This window comes from Opisthocomus hoazin, chromosome 26, assembly GCF_030867145.1.
Source record: "Opisthocomus hoazin isolate bOpiHoa1 chromosome 26, bOpiHoa1.hap1, whole genome shotgun sequence".
NCBI lineage: Eukaryota > Metazoa > Chordata > Aves > Opisthocomiformes > Opisthocomidae > Opisthocomus > Opisthocomus hoazin.
In genome coordinates, this window is record NC_134439.1 from 3,769,942 (window position 1) to 3,795,619 (window position 25,678).

Consider the following 25,678-nt stretch of genomic DNA (forward strand, 5'->3'; position numbering starts at 1 on the left):
CACCGGCCCCTGCGGACTCCGGAGGGGAGCGGGCTGTAAGCAGAGCTGATATCCATCCGGGATTCTCTTGTGCAAAATGGTAGCGTGGTGCCTTTTTTCCTCATCGGATCAGGTCTCCTGGGGTGGATCATGAGGGGAAGGAGAGTCAGGAGGATGCACAGCTCCTGGTTTGGTACGGAGAGGGGGATTTTTGCCTATATTCAGCCTCCCAAGGACTTTCTGTTGAAAAAACATACCCTAACCTTTGTCTCTGGTTTCCCCACCCCCCTTTTAAAAATTCCTGCAATCGTTTCTGTCCCAGCTCAGGCAGCGAGAGCCAGCCCGCTGTGTGTGTGTAGGCTTGCTGCTTGCTCCTCATCGGAACTGCTGAGCCCTGCCAGCCTCGGGGCCAGCCACGTTGCCTGCGTGCGGGCTCCATAAGGGCAAGAGATTTACTGCTGCCTCGGAGGTCAGCGTTTGACCTGTTGAGCTTTTATTACAGGAGATGCAGGAGAGCAAACATCCTCCCCCAGCTTGAGTTTCAGATCGCAAATAGAATTTGCAGGACAGGGAACTATAAATATAAATTATGTAAATCGAGGCAATGATGCTGAGAATCGGAGAGGCACGAAGCACGCTGACCCACGGTACCGTCTGGGGGGGGCTGTGCAAAGCAGCCTTTCTCATCAGTGGGCATGCGAGTTGAACTCTGAAGTGTAATGTAATAATCTCTGCATGTGACTTATTCGCTAGATCTGTTTCTGTGGTCTGGGAGGAATATCTGTGTGAAAACTTAGCAATAAAAGTGTTTTGATAATTATCTTACTACAAACAAATGTTGCACAGAACTCTGTGTCTTTTCGAATTCAGACTGTTAAAACGTGGAAAAAATCCCATTTCTCTCGCCGTGGTGGTCAGTACTGCTTTGTTACAGACAGTCTGACCTTTTCCCTCAATTTAAGTCTTTTGAATCTTTTCTGGATTTGCAAAGACGAAAGTGGAGTGCTCGCTTTTTGTCTTGGACAGCATTAGCTTTACACTGATCTGTTGTGTTGAACACCAGATCGGTTTGGTCAGACGTTCAGGATGTTTTGAAACTGAGATTTTATGTTCAAAGGAAACAATTACTGAACGCAGATTTTGTGTATTCATTTTGGATATTTGTACTTAAATATCTTAAACAGCGATGGGCTCTGCGTACCTCTCTATGATCTCAGCTTTTCTACAGTTGTTGAATCCGGGCCCATTTGCTTCCTATTAACAACAGAAAAAATTATTTAGTAAAGTAGGAAAGAGGAAAAAGGAAGTGTTTAAGGGTATCAAGAATGTGCCTCAATACTCACACGCGTTGTAGTAAGACTGTACAGTTTGAAAGCTTTAACAAGAGCCATCTCCTTTGTGAAGAATGCAGATAATTTTTTTTTTTCTGGCAAAAAAAAAAAAAAGAGTAACCTGATATGAGTCTGACAGTGTCGTTTAGTTAAGTGCTTCCATCTGTTGCTTGCTATTTCCCTTACTCATGACCTCTCTTTCTCTCTCTCCCTCCTTCTCCGTAGCCCCATTGAGGAAAGCAAAGTTTGTTGAGAGCCCTCGAATCCCAGAGTCTGAGCTTGGCTCGCCGACGCTTTCTTCGGCACAGAAACTGGACGTTGATGCATACTGCCCCGGTAAGCTGCATGCGAAGGCTCTGCCTTCAAAGAGGGAGAACAGGCAATTCCAGCCAGAAGTATGGTTAAATGTGGTAGGGCTCCCTTTGCTAGATGGTTGGTTGGACCTTCCTCAGTCAAGTTTTATTGACTTGGGAACTTGAATAAGCATTAGTTTCTAATTGGTACCCACTGACGTTTGTTGCTTGTGATTTGGTGTGCGTTCCAGGCTGGCCTCTTGGCTGCAGTCCCCTCAGAATAATTTAGAAGATCAAGAGAGTTGCTTTCAAGAACATAAAAATGAGCCAATAAACATACTACTTTAAATTTAGTTTTTCATGCTGGCCTTTAGAGAGGCTGGAATAAAACCACATTTCAGAAATATCATTAAATCAGCTAATGCAAAACTATGGGATCTTGATTACCTGCATCCAAGAATATTGCTTTTTTGTTGTTTTTTTCTGTTAAGAAATAGTTTCTAATTTATGTATCCTGTAGTAATTGCTCTGAAAAGTATACATCTTGCTAGAGGCCTCTGGCTGAAACATAAATAGAAGCGGGTCGTGTCCCTCCCTGGCTTAACCCCGTGTGCGTCTGGCAGTTGGGGCAGGCCGTTGGATAAATACCTTCAAGCCCAGCCAGCCCTCGTGCAGATGTGTGAGCGCCGTGAAAGCTTTATATAGCGGCGTCTCGCCGCCAGCGCCGTGTCGTTTCCCAGATTCTTCCTAACTTGGAAGTGGCAACCTGGGGAGGGCTGGATGCTGCGGTGGAGGTGCTGCCGGCGGAGGAGGCTGGGACCGGCGCCGGCTGAAAGCAGCAGCAAGTGTTGCGGTGGATTTGGTTGCTGAATTCTGCGGCTTCTTCCCCTGGTTTTCCTTAGTTGATGAACCAAAGGGACCCGTATTCAGTACAGGCCTTGGATGGGGTAAAAGGATGTCGAGTGTTTTGAAATGGTGCGTAAATATGTGGCATCTTCCTCTGAAATCTGTAGCTCCAGCAGAAAAGGTCAGATTAATAAATGATTCTCTGAAATCAGGGCATCGCTTGTTTCTGTGGCTGGTGAGCTTGTAGAGTGTTCTCAATTGGAGGCATTGATTGAATGTTATCCAGGTTTTGAGTGTGAGCTTTCTTTAACGTGTTGTGTCTGAAAGAGGAGTTGTCTTAGAAAAGAAGGACAGTCCCTGTGCTTGGAGGTGCCACCTCGGAGGCCGTAGTTGCTGTGGAAAGTGCTCCGTCGTTTTCAATCATCATGAATTACAATTAAAATTTTGCTGTTGCAGCTCTTTCTTCTTCTAACTAAATAGCTTCTACTGTCGTGTTTATCATTGTTAATAATTATAAACTTAGTATGATTGCATCCACAGAGAATTATAATTGAATTGTAAATTTGGCTTAAACAGCATAAATTCCACATTCCCCTGTCTTGCGTTAGCTCTTGCAGCCGTGCTTGCCCGTGCGTGTGTCCCCCTCGCCCCAGCTTCTCCTGCCAGGCTGTTCTGAGGGGCAGGACTCCTGCCCAGCCCAGGAGCCGGCTCGCACAATGGGATCTGCGAGCTTAGTTTTTCGCCTTTTGATCTCCTCCTCTTGCTGATAGTGTAGTGATCTGGAAGGGAAAGTGGAGTTTCCTACTGCCTTGAAGTATCACTCAAGAAACATGAAGCATCACCAAGGAAGGAGAAGAAAGGAGAGCAGGAGAGGGAGTTGTCATAGTACATGCTAGGGAACAGCACTAACCTGGAGTAAAAGTAGGAACTTCAGATGAGGGCTTTCAGGTTGCTCAGATGTGTGTGCCAGGGCTGCTGGGGAGCCCCTCTCCGTCGCGTCTGCACACACGTGGTGCCCAGGACCTCATCCGGCCGGGCAGCCTGCGCTGGCCCGGGGACCGCAGCTCCTGCAGGGCCGGGCTGGCGGTGGTGAGGAGGGAGAGGGGGAATCCCTCGGGGAAGGGTTTCTGAAGCTCTGTGGAGAAGGAGCGTTGTGGCACACATGATTTTCTCCTTGCGACGCTGCAGTTCCTCCCTTCGTCCCCCTGCTCAGAGGTGCGGTGAGGCGCTGGCGAGCACTCACCCTGTGGGTGTTTCCTCATCTTCTGCGGTAGTCGTGGATTATGCATTGCCCGCCTGGATTTATGGTTCCTGCTGTGAAAACAGCGGTAACACAAGGGCTGGAGGTGTTGCTGGCTGAAGGAGCTCAGGAGGTGAGACCTTGGAAGAAAATAGGTGCCTGGGGAAGGATCTGTGTGTAAAGAAGAAAAAGAAGAACAGAGATCTGGACGACTCATAGGACTTTGAGCCTGGGCATCACGTCCAGCTCCTGGTGGGAAGGTGGAGGAAGGGGGGCTGAGTCCTCTGGACTGCGGCAAAGCCTGCAGGCACTGCCTGTAATCACTTTTCCAAGGAAATACAGCTCCTTTCTTCACTGTTAGGCTTATTTTAACCCTCTTCTAAAATGTGTGCATCCTGTGAAGGATGTTAGCACATGGTGTTGAATCCCAAATGTCTCCAGGAACAATGATACGAGTTGAAAGGAGGGGAAAAAAAAAATGCTGAAGCTATGCTAGAGTCTAGCAATTGAGTGGAGGTGGAGTGGTTTGTAAAGTGATCCCTGACAAGTAATGTAATTAATTATACACTTAAAGGCAGTTTAAAACACTAAATAGCAGCGAGGAGAGAACATTATCTACTCTGCGTATAGAAATTATTATTTCAAGTTGAGATGCTGCACGATGAAATTTTGGTCGATGCTAAAATGTTGATTTTAGGGCTGCAGGCAGATCTCGGCACATCATGGGGACGGGGTTTCCTGAGCCACCGCTTGGCCCCTCGTGCTGCGGCGGGGAATCACTGCCTCTGACGTCCTGCGGTGCGGGTCAGCGCACGAGGCGATGCGCTCTGGACATCTTAGCTTTGAGGAAGGAAAAAGAAGAATGAGGTGGCTCGTCTCTTTCAAGGGAAGTTCTAATGGGAAGGGCATAGAAAAGTATAAGCTTGATATAATTTGGGGTTTTTTTAACTATATTGTTTGTTTTGCCAAAGAAGTCCGTTAAATTCTGTAAGATGAATTTATTCTGTTTAAATGAAAGCAGAAGTTCGCCCGTATTTTATAGCAGTTACATATAAGATGATGACCAAAACAAGCTGTTTTGCAGCATTGAGAACCCCATTTCTGTCAGAATTATGTTTCTGGAGAAGTTTTTGTGATTGCGGTGGTCATTTAGCGTTCACTTGAGGCCTTTTTGCCTCGGCGTGTCTGTGACGCAGAAGGAGTTGTTCCTTGCCTTAGCGGTGACTTTCTAAGGAGGCTCCGACAGAGTCTGGCCCAGCCTCCCGCGCTGCTCGGCTCCGGCCCTGCAGGCACTGTTTGCTGGGGGCGTTGGCCTGTTCCTGCTCGCGAGGCTTCCTAACGGCGGGACAGCGTGGGGATGACACCCTCATGGCCATCATTGCTCGTTGAGGGGGATGACATGGAAGAGCAGGACTTCACCTTCAAACCTCAGTTCTTCGGCTGTTAAAGCTTCTCTGTAACGATCTAGTGATGCATAGTTTGATGCATGATACTTTTTTCTCCACATCTGTCGCATCTCACTCCTCCTGCCTGGTGACACTGCTTGGACTTGGTGATCTTAGAGGTCTTTTCCAACCTTAACGATTCTGTGATTCTGTGTCCTGGCTTCTTGGTTCTGCTGAGTTGGGTAGCACGAGGGTGTCTGTCTTTGAGCCGCTCTTTGGTTTTAGCATGGTAGCTAAAACATGCTTTGACTTGGAAGTGCTCAGGAAGCCTCCTGGAAGCGGTCTGAGATGGATGGTGCTTTCAGGTAATTGCCTCTTGTCTTAGGTCAGTGTTTGCCGTTGCATTTTGTGTGATTTATTACCTTGTTGTTATGTTTCAAAGGCTAAGTATGTTATGACATTATCTTTTAATTGGATTAAATTCTTCTTCAGAAATTTTAGGACACAAATCTTAAATGTCTGGTCGGGGGATGTTTGCTTGTTCCGCATTAGGCTGGCGGGCATCTGTTTCCATCCCTAATTGAGTTAGGTACCGCAGCAGTGCCGCCGCCACAGAGAGTGAAGGGTGATTTACCATCGCAGCGTCGCTTATGTTCATCTCATCGCTCCTTTTTCTCTTCTTTGGTTAAAGAATTGTTGAGGTTGACATCTACTTGCTGCTGCTGCTGCTTTCTTTTCATCATGTAAAATGTCTATTTTTCATTTTACACAAACCACACACTTCTCTTAACCACAACAAAACATTTTTCAGGTGTTAGAAAAAGCCCTTTAACAGGGAATGTGTGGAACAGCATTGTACTCTGATTTTTCATGGTGAAAGTACAGGCAATGAGCCAAAACCGCCCCACACGCAATCAGCCAGCCAGGATCCTTGTCCCACCTCTGTCATATTGGACAGTGATGAATTGGGAGGAAGGCAAGGGAATAATCAAGCCATCCATGGCCTGACAAGCAGTTTTGCTATTGAATCTTGTGGTTGTCCTGGCATTCTCAAGCCCACTGACCTGAAGGGAATGGGAAATCGTTGTGATGAGCCCTAATTGCAGAGGAGAGTCGTGGCAATTCGGCGTGTTGGTTGCTATGGAAGCAATTGACTTTTCTCGCACTTCTCTTGGAGGACAGTGCTGGTTTCTTCTGCCATATTGAGAGATGGAAAGAGCTTCAGAATAAATTCCTGAAATAACCATCCAAAACTTAATCTCCCAAAATAAAACAAAACAAAAGAACCCCCACCCTGGTCTGAAATTCTGCTTCCGAGAGAGGAAGAATGAAGGAGTTTTTAGACTTTCAGATGCTTGTCTCTGTTTGGGGTTAGCCGTAGACCACTTGCCATTGGGTATAGTTGGGCTTGTGCAAACTGAAAGTTGCAGCTTGGAGAATAGTGGCTGGGTTTACAATTTCGGGTTTATTGAACCTTCTTGCCAAAGGGGAGATGCTCAAGAGAAGAACTGAAAATAATTCCATAGACTGTCGCTGTATGTTTTGACTATTAAATAATTTCACATGACATGGTATTCTTGAAGCTTCCTGATGTGCTCTACTGACAACCAACTTCCCTTTACCACCTGGGTTTTGGTTCCCTGGCTTTGGTTTCATCTGTCTGGGAAGGGGGAAATAAAAAGGGAAAAAGAGGGGAAAAAGGCTTGAAGTGATCCAAGTTCCTGCTTATGTGAAGAACAGTCCAGCTTTGAAGCGTTGTGGCTACTGCCAAAACACATAACCTAGATGGCCCCTGAAGCATGTCTCACATTGGATACTTCAGCAGGGAGAAGTTCCTGCAGCTTGGCACCTTTGGCTGCCTGTCCAGATGGGTCCCTGGTGGTCTGACGAGCTGTTTTACCTCATCAAACAGCAGTGCTTGCTTTCAGCTGGCCTGTTGGGAAGCAGTAACTTTGTTGTGCTAATAATTTTTCTTATTGAATATTTATAGCTTTCTGTCTTGCCAATGAGTAAATATGTACACAAGCAAACTGACACTGTTGGTTTTGAAACTGCTGGTGATGGGCCTGCAAGGATCAGTGTAAATCCTACTTTTCTTCCACATCTGAGCAGACGTGAGCAGGAGCTTGGTATGAGACTTTGTTGTATGGATGGAACATCAGAGACCTTCCCTGTGCTGTGTACTTTTCCATCAGCAATGAAAAGGATAAAGTCAGACAAGGTCAGACTTCCCCTTGAATGAGTGACTCCTGGCAGAGGAGTTTCCTCTTCTAGCATATTATTTTTTAAAACAAGAGTAACCTGCCACTGATACTCCCAAATACCACAGCTTGGGCAGTATGGCTGCAAAAGCATGGTGGTCTTTGAAGCAAGGTACTCTGAGTTATGCAGGTTAGTCAGGAATTGATTGTGTTGGGAAGCTGATGTGTAGGGTTCGTCTTCGTTACTGGCATAGGTCGTTGTTTTGTCCGGGATTGTGTTCTGATGATGACCATTCATGCTGCTTAGCTGCCTTTGGGTGTAGAACATCGTGCTTTGGCTGCAAGTAATATTGAGGATTGGTGAAGTTCAGGAACTGTTCCAGTGGGCGATGTACGTGGAACGATTGCAGGTCTGGGACCCTTAGCCCAACGCAGACCTCCAGCACTGCGTTGCACTCCAACACAACTACTCCAGCAGTAGTCCTTCCACACTCCAGTGCCCTCTCATTACCTTGTCCGCAGATGGCTCCATCTTCAGCTCCTTGGCTGGCCTAACATACCCATCTGGAAAACAAAAGGACCTGTTCGGGATGGGACAAAGACACAGCTAATAATGAAATGTTAAGTCACCGTATCTTCCACCAGAGTCACTGGACCTTCTAATGACAGACAACTTACCTAGAACTTCAGTCTGAAGCAACTTCAGTTCTGGCTTAGATAACAGGACATTGATTTATCTCTAACCTAACGTGTTTTGCAAAGGTACAAAATATCCTGTCTCAGACCAAGAAATCATTCATACTGAAAAGTTGCGGTGGATTTTTTTTTTTGCCCTGTAGGTAACAGGTAACAAATCTGTCTCCGTGCTTGCCTTCTGCGTAATTTCTTTTGGACTATTTATTATGTTTGGTCATCAAAGGCATCTGCTGCCAGTATCATCCTACTGAAAGCTTCAGCTGTTTCTCTACCTTGAGGAACTCAATTTATTGCTGATGGAAGTGGTAAAATGTGTCTTTTGAACTCCCAGCAGTGCTGCTTGCTTGCTGCTAATGACTCTGGTGTTTCTCAGTGTCTTCATGAAGTGTCACAGGAGCACCGGTCTGCACTTGCATTTTATAAACATAAATTCTAGCCAAAACTACGTTGTTGTCCCCTGATTTTCCTTTCTTTGGGAGAAAAAGACTCATCAATACTTCCAATTTGGAGAAGATACTGTCAAATTAGATTTGGGGAATAATTTCAGCTTTTCATAGAATCATAGGACTGTTAAGGTTGGAAAAGACCTCTAAGATCATCAAGTCCAACCATCAACCCAACACCACCATGCCTGCTAAACCAAGTCCTGAAGTGCTATATCTACATGTTTTTTGAACCCTTCCAGGGATGGGGACTCCACCACTGCCCTGGGCAGCCCTGTCCAATGCCTGACCACTCTTTCAGTAAAATTTTTTTTCCCAATAGCCAATCTGAACCTCCCCTGATGCAATTTGAGGCCATTGCCTCTCATTCTATCACTTGTTAATTGGGAGAAGAGACCAACTCCCGCCTCACTACACCCTCCTTTCAGGCAGTTGTAGAGAGTGATAAGGTCTCCCCTCAGCCTCCTCTTCTCCAGACTGAACAGCCCCAGCCTCCTCAGCCGTGCCTCATAAGCTTTTGCTCATCTGGTGGTAATTCTGTTTCCACTCAGCGTCTGTCAGGCTGCATCGGCTGTGCCTCGGCGCGTGTTCGGTGTTAGCCGCATGGGCACCGTCTGCAGGTCCCGGGGCGGGCGGTGGCAGCCCTGACCTGTCGTGACGGTGCTGTCCTGGTTGTCTTTGGGCTCCTGCTTGCAACGCTGCTGATGTCTTTACACAAACTTAAATCTTCCGTCTTAGCTCCTGGAGGTCTTGCTTTCTTTGGGAGTTCTTCAGGCTGAGTTTAATTGGAAGTTAGCCTTTGCCTTAGGTTTATGCCTGTCAGAAGTGAAATACTGGGATGTGAAGGGAGGCAGAAGGAAGGGCATGATGGTCGCTGGGGTTCTTCATCACGGTTGCGCCTGTCAGTCTTCCCTTGTTCCTTCTGCTCAGGTATTTCTTCCCAAATGCTACACAGTCTGGAGGAAGTGATCCATAATTTTCCTTTTCTTTCCCGTTTCCTTTTTCCCCTCTGCAATGTTTTGAGATACTATTATTTTGTTTCAGCTCTTGGTAGAGGCAAAAAGCTCAATGTTTGTTTTACCAGCTCGTACAATAGAAGCAGGGGTGGTTGTGTTTGTATAACGCTCCTCAGTTTTTTTTATAAGCTCGGTTCCCGTGTCTTAATGCCTACATGAGGCCAATGGATGCTTTTTATTTTTTGCTCTATGCAAAAAGTACTGGAACGTCAGCGATGCTATGGAGAGCTTCTCATGAGGGAAAATATGCGGCGCTCTGAAAACCACACCATTGCTTCTGCTCTCTTACCAGTTGCCTTGACTTCCTCACCCTCCTCAGGGTGGCAGAACAAGTACTGCTTTATTCGTATCCGGCGTGAGCGTTGTTCCCCTGGCTGGGGTTTGGTTTGGTCGTCGCTGTTCCCCCCAGCCCGTCCGTCCGTTCTCTTGGGCAGCGCAGCTGCGCTTGCACGCTGAGGAGAGGAGATCAGTTTGCTCCTAACCTCCTGCACCACGGTAGATTGTCTACTTTATTAAGCAGAATTTTTGACATTTTGTGTCACTAATTATTTGACTCCTAATCGCTTGAAAAATAATTACTTTAAACCCAACCATGACAATTTTGGCCAGCTGCGAGTCTGAAAGTGCAGCCTTGCTGGGAAGCGTTGATTATACCACCATAGCTCCAAATTCCTCCAACGGCCTGTAACTTAGTGCAGGGTCCAAAATTGTTGTATGTGGTCAGAGACTGTAGCAGCCTTCCTCTTGGACTCCTCTACTTGCTGTCTTCTGTTTTCTCTGAGTCAAGTCCCTGCTGGCTCTTCTCCATGCTCCCCTGGGGCATCCCCATCCCACCAGAGCCTCCCTGGAGAAGCGTGTTCGGCACCGTGGCCTTCCTGAGCTCCCTGCTGCATTCCCGTCTCATCTTGGCATCTGCTTTGCTTGCCCGGCAAGAGGAGGTGCGAAGATGTGTGCGGTCACCTGCATGGCTGTCACCTGGGCCTTCCCCGCTTTGGGATTGTCAGTACTGTATTTCCACCCGAATTCGGTGGGTGAAATTCCAGGTCATACGCTGTGTAACTTACACAGGCCGTGAACACAGTTGAGTTGGGTTTATTTTGGCGTGGTGTAAGGTTTTCATTAACACGGTTTACGCTTTAGAGAAACAAGAAGTTTTGAATGGATCTCATCCAAATGGACGGTGGAGTCTTCCTTCTCTGATCGCAGAAGGGATGCCAGTTAGCAACCGCCCTGGGCATTCGCTCTGTTTGAAAGAAACACCAAAAAGCTTGGGAAAGTCACTGGTAGATTGGTGGTTGTTACTCAAATCGCCTAGAACAGTTTTACAGCAGTCTGTGTGAGCAGGGGAAGTGGTGGAGTTACTGCACCTTAGCCCACCTGGATTACTCAGGAATATTTCAGTCTGGGGTTGTGCCACACTAAAAGCACGCCCAGTCCTTTGGCCTCTGATGGTGTGCACACACCATGTCTCAGCTTTGCGGGATTATGTTATATATATGAATTAATTTATGACATGGAAAGTAAGAATCATCCAGTAATGTTTTACGCTTGATATTCTAAGAAGTGGTCACGGTAGGTGGTTATATCTGTGTAGCAGGTTTTAGATCCAAACATTACTTTTGAGATCTTATTTCGGTATATAATGGGGGTAGGTTTTACAGATTGCTGTCAGTGCGGTAAATGCAAAGGTCATCATTTAGTCTGATTGGCTTTTAATAAAATTGATTCTGGGAAAGTGGTGTTATATCAGATATGGTAAAGACAAGCCTTTATACTGTCGCTGCCTCTTCTTGCTCTGGCACAAACCCACGACCTCCCGTGCAGCAGTGGGGAAAGGCTACAGTGAAGTGTCGTCGGTCGCCGCACTGAAGTTATGCCTCCTTACAAGCTAGTTGCTTTTTGGCCTGCCAGAGGTGCTCGTAAAAATCCTCTTCTGCATAGGTTTTGTTCCTGCCCAGGGAACTCAAATGCTGAAATTGTGGCTGGATGCTGCCTTGGGGGTGCGAGAAAAGGGTTCTCAGCAGCCTCTGCCACTGCGGTAGCTGTGAGGGTGGAAGTCAGTATGGTCTTTGCCGATGAAAACCTAACTTGATTTTACACAATGATGACAATATTACACACACACAAATTTGTGTCTCTGAAGGTTTCCTGCAGCTTTATGCTTGCCCAGCGGTGGGTGAGCAGGGTTGGCTTGGCCGTGGAGCAGGGGAGCAGGCAGCTGCCCGCAGAGGCTCGGCTGGACCCCGCTCTGCAGAGCTCCCGCTGCAGCCAGTGTCGTCCCGGAAAGTTCAGGAGACAACTTTGCCAGCCTGCTGTTGAGGCCGTGCCGCCGTCTGGTCGGCTCTGTTTGCACCGTGAGCTGATTCGTGCTGCGTCCCAGAAGCAGAACTTGGTGCTGGAGTTGGGCGATGGCAGAGAGAAGCCGGCTGCTGCTTGCCCTCTCCTTCCTGGTGCTGAGCTCTGATGCGTGGCGTGGGTTTGTGAGGTTTGTGTCGGGTTGATGATGTGAAAAGTGGTAAAAGGAGGGAATGTGAGAGGTTTTGAAAAACAATTGCTGAAATGAAGATACTGGTTTGGGTGGATGCTATGCGACGTGCCTAATGCAACAAAATAAATGCGCAGGATAGCATTTAAGTATTGTGAACAGATTTTAGCAAACAAATAATATTTGAAGGGAATATTTGTTCTTTTTTGGTCATGAACCATATTAAAGAGAACCCTCTGCATCAATGAGAGTATAAGATTCCATCCCCAAACCTGTCTGGAATAAAAGGCCAGTTCAAAGAGCTAAGAAATAAATCAGTCAGGGAGTCGAGGCCCGCGACTGGTCGGTGTTGGAGGAGCGGTTGCACGTTTGGAGCCGGGAGCGTAGACCCGTGCTTACGTTTGGGTGATGTTTTAGACATAAAATGCCAAACTGTAAAGGAAGCAGTAACTGCACCTCTGCTTTCCGGCACTGGGGGACTTACTGCTGCGGCCGAGTTGTCCTTGGTGTGTTGAAGAGGTTGGGAACGTTTTCAGGGAGCTAAGTGTGACGCTGCATTTGGGAAGTGTTCACACGTGGTCATTGTGGTCATTTTCTTTTTTTCTATATTCAGTGGTCAGTGCACTGGATGTCCTCTTGTTTCCCCCATTCCTTTTTCTTTGGTACTTAAATGGGAGCTGAAATCCAGGAAAACCCATCCGCAAATGTGCATGCAGAGGGGTTTTTTTTTTTAATCTAGAACATGAAATGCATTGAATTAGTTTTTATGATAGCATTGAAATTGCATTTACTGCCTGTCTCTGGCTCGGTTTGGTTTCTGATTAAAAATAATGTGTCTTCCTGACAATCTGCTGGAAGGAATATTGAAGGACGTCATCAGCAACGGCAGTGGGAAGGCCTGGTTAGGAACCATGTCTATATGCCGCGCAGGGCATTTCTCGTTTGAATTTTGTCTTAGAGGAGATGTCTGTGGGACTCGTGCAAGAGCCTGACTTCATGAAATTAATGACGGGAATTTTTACTGTTTCTGACAGAAATTGTTGGCTGGAGCCGCGGCAGCCACCACGGCGAGCGGGGCTGGAGCAGTGCACGAGGCACGGGCTGAGTCCCAGCCACGGTCTGAACACCTCCGTGGTTCGGTGTTCGTTTGTTGGCTGGCTGGAGGGCTTTGGTATCGGTATTCAGGGAGAATACATTTACTTTGCCTCTTGTCTGTGGTGTGATGGAAGTTGGTGGGACCGTTTCCCTTTGCTCTCGCAGAACTGCGAAGTATCTGAAGAGCAGCAGTGCAAACAGAGAGGTTTAAGGCAGCCTGTGTGGGGTAGCCTTCATCCCGTACTGGTTAAATTTTAAAAAATATCTTCTTGATGTAAACAAGACAGATAAAAAAAATCTTCCATTAATTGTGAGGTGAGGGGAATGTGCAGAAATGGCCAAGGGCGTGTTCCAAATATAGCTCAAGTGTATCCAGAATAATTTAAAGCAGATGTACATAATAACAGGACAGATCCAGGTCACATGGAGAGAGGGAAGTCTTTAGATAAAACTCTACGGTTATGTAATTGAAGATCAAAATCATAAACGGTATCATGTATTTCTGGTGTTCCAGAGGAGCTCACCATTTCCGTGTAACTGTTCTAATTTTTTTCTTTGCTAATTTGAGAAATTTTAGTTTTTAAGACAAATCATTTTCATATTCGGGCACATTCTGTCATGGGTGCCAGTCAGTGAACTGTTACCGGTTCTGCTGGTTAGACACTCGCTGAAATAGATTTCAGCTGTAATTTAAATTGTATTTGGAGTCTGGTTTTGGAAGCAAAAGTATAACGATTAAACCAAAAATACTCTCTGGAGTAAAGACACGCTGTTAGTGTCTCCCGGGCGCACTGCCCTGTATTATTGATCAGAAAGATTAGACGATGGTAGCTGTCAGACAAGTCACAGAATTACAAACTAAATCATAAAGAAATTGCATTTGCTTGTAAGCAATTGAACTGAAATATGCGGCAGATTTCATTGCAGGAATTGAAAGGACGGAACAGAAACAGTACTTTAAAATGATAATGTTCAAAAACATTGCGCATTTTGAATGCCTTCTTGAAAAGCGCAAACCAAATACCCGTGTGGATAAAATGGTGCATTTGATTTTCAGCGAGATGCTCTGAACGTTTATGAGCACTTACGATCTGCGTGCCCCTGCGTGTGGCCTTAGCAGTGGTGCTAGAGTCGACCCCTGGGGAGCTGCGCGGGGCGCGTTCAGGTGAGGGGTCCGAGGGGGCTGCCAGGGCCCGGGGAGCTGCTCCTGAGGGGCCGAAGTGAGGTGAATCCCCGGGTGGGCTGCCGAGGCCTTCGGACGGATTCAAAGTGGGTTGGATTTTTGTGAGAGAGGAAGGGCTGGAGGTATTAAATTGCTCCACAAGCTCGGTTCATAATGTTTCTAATTTGCATTTTTGCTGTTCAGTAAGAAGAAAAATTGCCATTAAAAGGATGGCAAAAGCAGCTGGAAAGCGTGGAGGTGTGCACGGCTGAGATCTGGTGCAGCTCTGGAAGCTAAATTATTTTTAAAAAAAAAAGCTCTGCGTGTGTGCCTTAGGTATCTAGACTCTTTATGAAGCTTCTAAATCACTGAATGCTGGATTTAATTATTTATTATTACTAATTGGTTAGATGTAGTATTTGAAAATTTCTCTTCTGCTCCCAGACGGGTGGAGAGCTCTTTAGCAGGTTCGTGGCACAGAGATGCTCGGTCTTCTCCTGCATCCCCCGCTCCTCTCGCCTTCCCCCCACCGCAGCCCCAGCGCTGCCCATCGATCCCCGCTCCCAACCCCTCCTCCCAGTCGATCGATCGATCGAACGCTGGATCTCCGAGCCCAGCACTACGCGCCCTGCCTCAACAGACTTTGCTGTCCCGCAGGCTGCCCTGCCTTCGGCACCATGAGCTCTCCTCAGCAAAACGACCTCCCAGCTTCCAGAACCCTGATCTCATTAACCTTCTGCTCGTCTCCCTGTCCGTCCGATCCTCTTGTGGCATCGAGTCTGGTGTTATTCAATCTAGAAGCAAAATAAATAAGTCAGTAATAAATCATGGCATGCTCCTCAAGGGCTAGAGACAGAGAAATCACGTATTCTTGTTTTCTTGTTTCTTTTACTTTGCATTCTGGTTTCAGAGTAATTAAGTGATATTTCTGTTGGATTTTCGAATTTTTTTTCCATTACCATGAAGATCGGACTGCTCGTGAGGGAGCGCTGGGTCCTGGGGTCGGGGTGGTCTGGCATCTCCATTCTTCCCCACGACTCCGTGCCGGGAACGCTCTGGCCCTGCTGGTTTTTGCTGCTGGTTTCGGGGTGGCTGCGTGCGTGCGGCGGCGCTGAGCCTGCGGGCTCTGGTTCACTGCTCACAGCGTCCCTCCACGCTGGTGGGTGCAGACCCCAGGCACCCTGACCGCGTGCGGGATTCCGGTCCACAAGGGCAGCCGGTTTCACATCTCTGCGGGAGCCGTGCCTGCTTTCTGGCACACAGTGCCGCAGTTGCCTGTCTCTTCTGAAGATAACAGAAAGAAGAATCCTTTAGCAGAGCGTTTTGGTGACTCTGTCTAAAATTCGATTGCATATTTCATGTGGTCTTCTGAATATTATCCTTTTCACTTTTTGAAAGATACCTTTAATTTATGAATAGCTCACTACGAAAGAATCTGAATGTCTTACTTTCGAGTTCGTTTGTTTTTGCACTGCAAAGTAAGGCTTGATTGCTTACATTTTTCTTTCCCCCCAAAAAAATAAAATCCCTGTACTGCTTGGACAAATTACCTCTCCTTCCAGCCAGGCTACAGCTTTCGCGACTAATCTGTCTTGGAGCTGTCCGTGGATTTTTATTTATGTTACTAGAAATAAGCAATTCACTGCAGTGTGTTTGTGCTCTGCGGGCTGTGTCTGTGATGGAAGTCCTTGGGCTAGTGGCAAACATCAGTAAATCTCACTTGGCTTTGACTTCAGTACCTGGAGTGCTGACTCCAGATTTGGAGCGCTTGCCTTGAAATGGAGCACAACAAATTCCAAGCGGGGAGAAGTTTCTCTGTTAAATTCCTTGCTGCAAGGGGAACAATTTTTACAAAGATTGTAGAAAGGCATCTATCGTGTGAGGATGGGTAAATGCAGCCGTGCGAGCAAAGGCAATGTAACAGGACGTCATTTCATCTCTGGCTAAAGCTGGGTGTGAGCTGGGTGGGTGCAGTGCGGGGGTCCCCTCGGTGCTGGGCGGGCTGGGGCACAGCACAGGGGGGGCTCCTTCCCCGCAGCCGGGCTTAGCATTAAAAACCTCTCGCTTGAAACCAAGCACGACCCGAAGGACTGGACCAGCTAACCAGCGGTGTCAGCGGGCACGCAGGTCCCAGTTCCGTGCTCTGATGGCTGCTGGGGGGTGAAGAGGAGACCTGGCTGGGAAGGTGGGTGAGGCTCACCGACCCAGCCCAGCAGCACGGCAGCTCGCAAGAACGCTTTCCTTCCTGTTGCTTGATGTGGGTAGATAGAAAAATACATGTTTTGTGCTGAAAGGAAAGGGACGTACAGTTACACGGTCCCTAGAACTCCTTGAACTACTCATGCACATGCAATGAGTCAGGGAGTCAAGGTTTTATTTTTTAAGTCTTGTTTCAAATTCCTGGCACTGAGCATTTTTATTCGGCTTTGAATATTACTGCGTGTTTATGCAGAATCGTGTGAGCTGATGTAGCAAATGCAGCAGCTTCAGACCAGGAACCGCGCTGGGGTCTCTCCAATCCGCTGCCTGACTTCAGGTTTGCGTGTGAGCGGCTGGGCGGTTTGTTACTGTGTACCGATACGCTAGAGGCTGCTGGGTGGAGTTGACCGTGGTCTGGGTGTCGGAGCTGCTAGAGTTCATTACAGCAGTAGTGTCAGAACACCTAAAAATATCTCAGGCCAATTCTGTTATCAGCTGTGCACTCAGATTTCCCCGGTGAGGCGGGGGGAACCAAGCGTGCTGAAGTGTATGTAAGATTTGGCTGCAGCATCAGCTGGGTAGCACACATGGTGAGGGAGGGGAAAAAACCAGTTCTGTCCTTTCACTGAACTGAGAAAGAGAGTATTAGGTCTTACTGTCGACTTTGAGAAGCAAGTTACAGCTTCTTTCCATAATACCCATTCACAGGCATCTCGGAGCTGTTACGTCTTTTCTTTGACACTCAATTAAATCAGTGCTCTTAGTTAAAGACCTAAAACCAAAAGAGGGAATAAACCAGTACAACAGAGCTTTGCTTAAGTTCAACATTATCTGTACTTTGAAAGCCATGTTATAATAAAATAATTGCTAGTTCTACACTGAATGTGATGCTCTTGGGGTTCAGCTGCGTCCGCTGGAGCTGTGGATGCCTGGTGCCAGGAGCAGCACCTCGCGGGTGAATTCGGGCTGTTGTCTAAGCAGACTGTGCTTATCCTCTGTATTTTCTGCGTTCTTATGCAGTGCATGGGGAAGAACTTCTTCCCTCTGAGGGGGACAGAGCCCTGGCCCAGGCTGCCCAGGGAGGCTGTGGAGTCTCCTTCTCTGGAGATATTCCAGCCCCGCCTGGACGCGGTGCTGTGCCCCCTGCTCTGGGTGACCCTGCTTGGGCAGGGGTTGGGCTGGGTGACCCACAGAGGGCCCTTCCAGCCCCTGCCATGCTGGGATTCTGTGATTCTGTACCTGGGATAAGCTCATAATTTTACTTATTTCGCAGGTGAAAGACAGCTTTGTGCCCCTTGGAGATATTTCAGGGGTAGTACAAAAGAGGGGAGGTTTAAGGGCAAGGTCAAGCGCAGCCCTCACGGAGCGAGTTGCTCTGTGTGCTTCTGGGAGCAGTTCCTAAGGCTGGGTCGAGGAGACGTGGCTCGGCTCCGCACGCTGCAGCCTGCCCAGCGTCGTCTGGACGCTCTCCCTGAATCCTCCCGGCTGGGCAGTGCGGGGAGGGAGCCGGCTTCTCCCTTCTGCCGAGACGCGTAAGTCAGCCCGGTGTGGGTGTTACTGGTACCAGGTGTTCTGCAACCAGGACGGGGAATGCCTAACAAACTTCTAATAATGATGAACGGAGCCATAGCCTAGACACAGATATGTAGGATAAATTCAAAAAGTCTGCTTTTTTTAAAGAAAAAAATAATCTTGGAAATAAAAGTCTCTATAATTTTCATTTTACGTAAATGCGTCTGTTCTGGATTTGACTCCCAGAGATAGCAAATGCCCACAAATCGAATGTGGGTGGTCAGCAGTTCAGAAAATTGGGACATCCATCTAAATTTGTCTCTCTCTTAAATCTACCCTATTCACGTCAGCGTTGTATAAAGCAGTACAATAGGGATTCAGTAACTGAGAAGACAGCTTCTATTACCGTGCTGTGTAATCCATTTTCCTAACAGTGAAGTCACCGCGTAAGGCCGGCTCCAGATGCTCGTCACCAGAGTTGATGGTGCTTGTGAATGCAGACATGGTTGCGTGTGAGATGCTCCAGGGTTTTTAATTTGCAGGAGTGCAGGTGAGACACTGAAAAATTGCTCTAAGCTTCCGTGAGATGTACATAATGAGCTTAAATGGGAATTTCTGGGAGCAGCTGGCTTAAATTTTCTGAGGTCTTGTACATATCCCAGATTCTGTGATTTGTGGTTTGCAGTTGCGGTTATCAAAAAGCGATATTTAAAGGAACATCTTTGCAATGTAGCTTCGGGCTGAGTGCTGGAGCACCCCCGAGCCAGGCCGGAGCTGGCAAATGGAGATGGGCTCTTCTCCAGATTGTACATTATCAGATGAATAACTAACTGCAGCCTAATTGCAAATCCTAATTAGTCTCCTACAGCTGCACTAAACACAGTATTGCTTCAGTGTAAAGTGGAAAGAACTTGACCTTCAGGCTTTAATACTGCTGCTGGTGTGAACAGGGAAGGACTTGACTTTGAGAACCCAACTTACCTTTGTGCTGTGGAGTCAAAAACCTCCACAAATTTTTGTTAGAAAACTGAAAAGACAGGGAAATGCCAGGATGCGTGTCTGGTCTTCCTGCAGGTGTGCAGTGCTAGCTGGACACTTGGGTGTGCTGCTGTTCATACAGATGGCAGAAAAGAATTAGGAAAAATAAGCTGTCGTTTTGGGTTTGACCTGTTTTGTAGGCTGGGTGGGGAACTGGCAGGCGGACTTTGTGTTGGGTCGTGGCCCGTACGGTGACTGCACGGGGAGGCTCGGTGTCTGGAGAGCGGAGCTTTCTGCGTAACCATGAGCGCGGCAGAAGCAGTGATGATCGTGGAAGATGCACGCGGGGTTTCTGTCCTGTTCTTTGTCGTTAACTGCTTGGTTGGTGGCTCTTCACCTTGTGGACTGCTTTCAGAATGGCACCAGGCGTGGCCTTGGCTTCTCTGCGAGTAACTTGGAGGTAGTTTCGATGTGAGAGAGGAGGGGGAAGGCTCTCCCTTCGCCATTGCTGGTCCAGGAAATCTCATTCCTGGGTGGCTCTGGTGCTTCTGGTATGGGGAAGCAAGATGGCTGTGTTTGCTTCCATGGGAGGTGCTGGGACTATAACGAGCAATGAGAGGAGAAATAACGGCTAACGTTAGAAGAAACACATATTGACAACTGGAGCAATGCATAACCTAAAATTAATGACCAGCATATAATGTTAAAACAGACTTCAGTAACCCGAAAACCTGGATACTGACATTGCAGCACGAAAAATCAGCGGTGATTTGTTGGTAAAAACACGGAGCGATAGCCAAGGCAAACAATTCCTGTCTGAATCTGTTTTTTCTACCTGTTTAGGTGATACTGAGCAGGAGCTGGGACCCCCTCCATCCGTTGATGAGGCGGCAAATACACTCATGACTCGCCTGGGCTTCCTCCTCGGAGAGAAAGTCACGGAGGTACAGCCAGGGCCCCAGTACAGCATGGAGGTGCAGGACGAGAACCAGGTACGGCCCTGCCCGCACGGCACCCACTGCACGCGTTGCGAGCCAAGCGCGGCACGTGAGGGAGCGGTTATTTTCTAATTATACGGCAGCTGAGTGTCTCTTAACAGTGAAATAATTGTTCTGAGGTAAAAGGTTGTATCTCTTCGTTAAAGGGTGAATCATCGCGGCAGTGCGTGTTTCGGGGATCAGCTGCTACCGTGTGAAACAGCTTCTGTTGTTTTTCGGTTTCTGCGAGTGTTGTGGGAGTGGGTAGCATTTCTAATCAGATTATAGTGACCAAAATAATCTGTACTTCCATGGCATCTTACGTGCAAGATTTCAGAAGTACTTCGGCGATGTTACATAAAGGCTCGCGGGTCCTCCAGGAGGGAGCGGGAAGTGGTGATGGCCGGGTTTTACAGAGTCACAGTTTTCGCTCGTGTTTTGCTGAACAAGGTGATACCATGCTTGAAAACAGATACAGAAAGCAAATCATAAAATCTTTATTGTGATAGTTTGTTATGTCCCCTTTGGTTGGCTGAAAAGCAAAATAGCAAAAAGCTCAGGGCTGCAATGTAGATTTTGTGGAAACTGCCCGACTTTCTCCCTCCTTCTCCTCAAGCCTGGGCAATACACCCGCTCCCGGCAGTGCTGGCGAGATGGGAACGAAACGAGGAGACCTTTCCTTTTTTTTCTTTTAATTGACAGATGGATAGTCCAGTCTGTACCAGAAGAGGCTGTAACTTAGAAGCCCAGTTCTAATTCTCTTTCCTTCTACCAGAGTCATTTTGTGACTCTGCACAAGTCACTTGGATATTCAACGTAGGTGCAGTTCAGAGGACCTGCCTTAAGGTCCTGAGTTCCTTAAAGAAAGAGTGGTGACCCGAGAAGTTGTTCCTGGGCATTCAGGCCGGATGCCCATCATGGGCCTGGTGGCACGCGGGAGGTTCTCTCCCAAGCCGTGCCACGTGGAAGGGAACTCGGCCAAGCCACGTGGCCGAGCCCGGGAGTGCTCCTGGCACCGAGCGGGGCGGACGGCAGCGTCCCGGCTCGGTCGTTCCCGCGCTGCAGGTTTGAAACTAAAGGGTTTTGTTCTTCGGCGTGGGCTGAAGCACGCTCGAGAGCCAAGCAAGGCGGTTTTGTAAAGTTTTTTGCCTTTAACAGATTCATTAAGCTTTTAATGCTTTCATTCAGTTTTTTATGCAAGTTGTGGTGGGTTTGAAATGTACTTTACTATACATTGTGCTAGAAAATGTACTTTTATCAGGCACCTATTTGAACTGAACGCTTCAAAGCCAAGCAGAGCTTTCTACTATAAATGGTTCCTTTTGTTGTTGCCTTTAGACAAAAATTAAAATCCCATCTTTTCTCTAAAGCAGAAGATGTCTTTGGAGAATAAATAAAAGAAAAATCTAAAGAGAAACAGCGGAGAGTTGTCCTCTAAAATAGATTGATATCTTGGGCCGTGTGCTAATTTTTGCATGAAAAAGTTTTGCAGGGCCTTTGAATGCCGTTCGTGTGCTGGTGAAGATAAAGAGAGGCTGGTTCCTCAATTACCAAGCTCATTTTTTCTCTCTCTATGGGAGCATCTCCTGCTGCCAGCGCTTGCCGAGAACCGCAGAATACTCGCGGTTGGCAATGACCTCGGGAGGTCATCTCATCCAGCCGCCTGCTGCAAGCGGGGCTAGCTTCAAAGCTGGACCGTGTTGCGCAGGGCTTGTCCAGGTGAGTTTTGAAGATCTCCATGGATGGAGAATCAGCGGGCTCTCTGGGCAGCCTCTTCCGGGCCTTGCCAGCTCCCGTTGTGAAGGACTTCTTTCTTGTACCAAATAGAAAATTTCCTTGCTAGAACCTGTGACTGTAGTGTCTTGTACTTTCCCTTTGCACTTCGGGGAAGACCATGGCCGTGTCTTCTCCACAGCCCCCTGCAGATAGTGGAAGGCTGCAGCTATCCCTAGATGCGGTTGAGCCATCTCTTCTCCAGGCTGAATGAACCTTCGCCGTCAGCCTCTCCTGCATCAAAAGCCCCTGCCATCCAGCAGTCTTGGTGGCCCTCCTCTGGCTTCTGCCATCTGCCGCTGGTTCTTTTAGGGCAGGAACCAAGCACAAACCCTGCCCAAGCTAACGCTGCTTCTGGATTGCAAACCTCTCCAACTCTCCTTCCCCAGTTGAATTTCTTCAGCTGCCCTACTTAAAGTAGTGTTGAAAATCATGCAGTAGGACGTTTATGGGATTTGCAAAGATTAATTCTGCCATTAATCATTGATTAATTAAAATCTGATTGAGACTTTGACTATTCGTTTGCACTTGAATTTAAAAATTAGAACAATTTTCTAGGTTTTAATGCGTTAATTTACATGGCCTGGGCAAAGAAAACGTTCTTTGTATCAAAGCTGGGACTCGGCTGCTGCTTGTTATTCTAACCATGCTTTGCCTTCTCAGGCGAGAAAATAATTATTTGCAATCTCACCAATGCTTGAGCTAAAGTGAAGATAAGGAGGAGAGGCGTTTTCACTAAAACTGCTCCAATCTGTAAATCGGTACAGAGCATTTTCATTCCACTGCCTTATTTTGAATATGGCAAAGGATATATTCTGTAATCCAGATTGCTGTGAAATTGCGTGTTTTATGTGCTCTTTCTTAATCATGCTTTCCTTAATGAGAGATCACAAATGCTGAAGAATAAATCCTTTTTTCCCTGCTTTTTTGGAAACTATTTTTTAACTGTACCGGCTGCCAGAGAAGCACAAAGGACAATGAGACTATGACAGAACAGTTTAATTTTTCAAAGCTTAGTGAAAATGTGACAGATGAAACAGCAGCAATAATAATACAGAATGTTCTGTCAATGGAAATTTATATTTAAAACTTGCACAGAGGAACATTTTTCTGTATCAATACAAAAATAAAACATGTCAATCAATGCCAAGTGATATTCCGTGTTATTTAGTAATTTCCAATTGCAAGTAGCTTGTTCTTAAGGAGCCACGTTGAGAACACTGCAAATAGAAGAACTTAAAAGAATATCACTTTTGGCATTTCATGAAACAATGGTGTTATCAGCTGAAGGGAAGAGGAGCGTACCATTCTTGCACTGAATTTTAATTTGCTTTAAAGGGTAGTTTTTCTGTGCTTTAAGGTTAGTGGATACTATTTTGTTAGTACTGAGATAAGTTTCAACAGGGATTCATTTGAAATAACACTTGAAACAGGGACGTGGAAAAAACTCGCCTTAAAGAATTTGTAATAATGCTTCACATTCTGAAAAATCCCAATTGTGAGCTGATTACATTTGTAGATGCTGTGGTATGAGACTGGAGGGCACCTCTGGAGATTGTCCAACGCAGCCCGCCCACTCGGAGCAGGGGCAGCTTGGGGCAGGTTGCTCAGGACCATCCCCAGCTGGGTCTTCAGTGTCTCCGTATTGGCTGTGTCAGATGCTCCAGTCCTTCAGTCATCTCTGTGGTCCTTTGCTGGACGCACTCCAGCATCCCCATCTGCCTCTGGTACTGGGGAGCCCAGACTGGGTGCAGCACTCCAGTATCCCCATCTGCCTCTGGTACTGGGGAGCCCAGGCCGGGTGCAGCACTCCAGGTCTGGTCCCAGCAGAGCTGAGCAGGGGAGAAGCGTCGGCTCCTGTCACCCGCCGGCATCGCCCTTCCTAACGCAGCCCCCGATGCTGTTGGCCGCCTTTGTCTGGACCTCAGAAATAACATTACCTTAAACTTTATGCAGTTCACTGTACTGTCAGTGAGTTAAAGAAAATGAATGTTGGAAAAAGCTAAGTTCAGTAGCTCAGGTGTGCTGATGCGGTCTGATCAGCTGCGAGAAATCAGGAGGGAGCCCCACTGTAGTGCGTAGCTCGGTGAAAACATCTGCTTGATACAGAGCAGCAATCCAAAAAGAGCCCTCTGTTAGGTTACATTAAGAAACCCATAAACCCCAGTATTTTTAAGGAGAAAAAATAGTGGAATATTTTCACAGAATACTGATGCACATATAGTTTTTAATTTGGCCACTAGAATTAATGAGTTAGAAATAATTTTGCAAAATTAAAAACAGATTAACAAAAATCAGTATAGTATTTAGACATCTGAAAAGAATGTGGTATGAGAAGATGAAGAAGGTTCATCGAGAGAGAAGGCACGTGACAAGTGGTGTAACAAAAGCGTGAAACCGCAATATACAGGGAGCCAGAATTTATAGAGGAGTCCGCTAGCCTGCAATTCCTGGAAGGCTTTTCTGGGGAAGAGAGAGGTGTCTGTAAGTACCTAGAACATAAAAGAATGGAAAAAACAATAACCGTGATGCACTGGTGGCACCGCAAATTGGATGGGGAGAGGAATGCGTTGATGTGCTTCTCCTGAGTGCTTCAAAAGACGGCGACGTGGAGGCAGCCGTCTCCTTCACTGGTGAATGGTTTATGCGGATGCCAGAGGGAGATGAGAAGTTCTCATGGAAGTACTCACATGGTTCATTTTCTGCTGGGTTGCAATCTCTCTGTTTAAGATATAAACAGGCCTGTGGAGCTGTCGCCTCAGCGCTCTGCCCGGGTTTGTCGAGATGTTAATCCACATTCGGGGTGCTCTGTAATGACGATCGATGCGGTCGTGCTGGTGTGGAAGCAGAGGCGTGGGGCAGTGGAGGGGGGGTGCCTGCCTCAGCGCTGCCCCGTCCCAGCCCTGGCAGGGATGCTCCATTTCACCTCGAATGCCAGGGTGGTTATGCTCTGAGTAAGGATTTTTACAAGCTCCTTTGGGATACCTTGGACAAATTAGATCACTTCCCAGTAGCTACACGTGGGATCTGCCTTCTGATTTAAGAACGAGTAAATCTTGCTCATGTTCTACTTATGAAAGTCCATCCCAGGCATTTTTTTTGGCTTTGAAGTATGAAACAGTGAGGAACAAAAAAATTGGATGTCAAACCTGTTCTGCAGTTTGCAGGTATGATACTGTCTGTGGTCACTTTGGGTTCAGATAATATGGAAAAGGCAATACAAATCCATGCAATTATTAGGGAAGTATTCACACAAAATAAATCTCATTTAAGAAAATTCCAAATAGGGAATGAACCTCTTCTCTTCCTTCTTTGGGACTAGTACCATTTTGCAATGAAGAAAATACAGTCCGCAGAGGCTGGCCACAGCAAACAGCGGCGGTGCAAGAGCGAGATGATGGTGTCCCGCAGTGTCCCCCGAGCGAGGGGAAGGTGGGGTGACCCCCTTGCTGCAGAGGCCGAAAGACAGATTGGAGGGAGGGTCACGTGCTCTAAAGCCCATGTTTTTAGTGCTTACCTGACATCCTTGTCTGCTCAAGGGGAGGTGGGCTCTGGCCTGACCGTGCGAGGCTGCCGGCTCCTCTGACCCCCGCACCGTGACTCGGATGCCTGCTCTGGGGCACGGGGGCTGGCTTTGTGGAAGGGAGGTACTGAAATTGCCCATTTTGAAGTTATTTCTGGATGATTGCTCTGAAGTACAGTGTAAGGGTGATGAAGTTGCTGTGTTGGGTCAAGAAGAGCCTCTTCCAGCATGATGGCCGGCGAGCCGTCTTCCGCATGTGCCGGCCTCCGGTGACTCCGCACGGCAGTTCGTGTTGCCCGCGGAGGCTCTGGGACAGATCTCCGGAGCAGAGGACCTTTGGCCGGGGAAGCTTGTATATCCAGTAGCCTGTGCTCAAACCAAGGGCTCTGTCTTCTATCACAGCTTGTCTCAAACTGAATTCAAGAATGAATTTGTTTTCATAGGAAGCTAATCTCTGCGCCCAGCCTCAGATGAATCAACCCTTCCAAGCTCCTTGCGTAGAATTTCTTACGGGATCTTTCCAGAACTTTGAAAACACCTTCTC

General features: G+C 47.3%; 1 protein-coding gene across 11 annotated transcripts in view; it reads left to right on the top strand.

Annotated features, from left to right (window-relative positions):
- Positions 1-25,678, top strand: part of TANC2 (tetratricopeptide repeat, ankyrin repeat and coiled-coil containing 2) — a 261,577-nt gene that overhangs the window by 126,083 nt on the left and 109,816 nt on the right. For all 11 annotated transcript variants that reach the window (XM_075443400.1, XM_075443403.1, XM_075443404.1 and 8 more), the window contains 2 exons: positions 1,536-1,646; positions 19,705-19,853. In XM_075443400.1, coding sequence (XP_075299515.1) covers positions 1,536-1,646; positions 19,705-19,853 — 260 coding nt within the window. The remainder of the gene's footprint in view (positions 1-1,535; positions 1,647-19,704; positions 19,854-25,678) is intronic.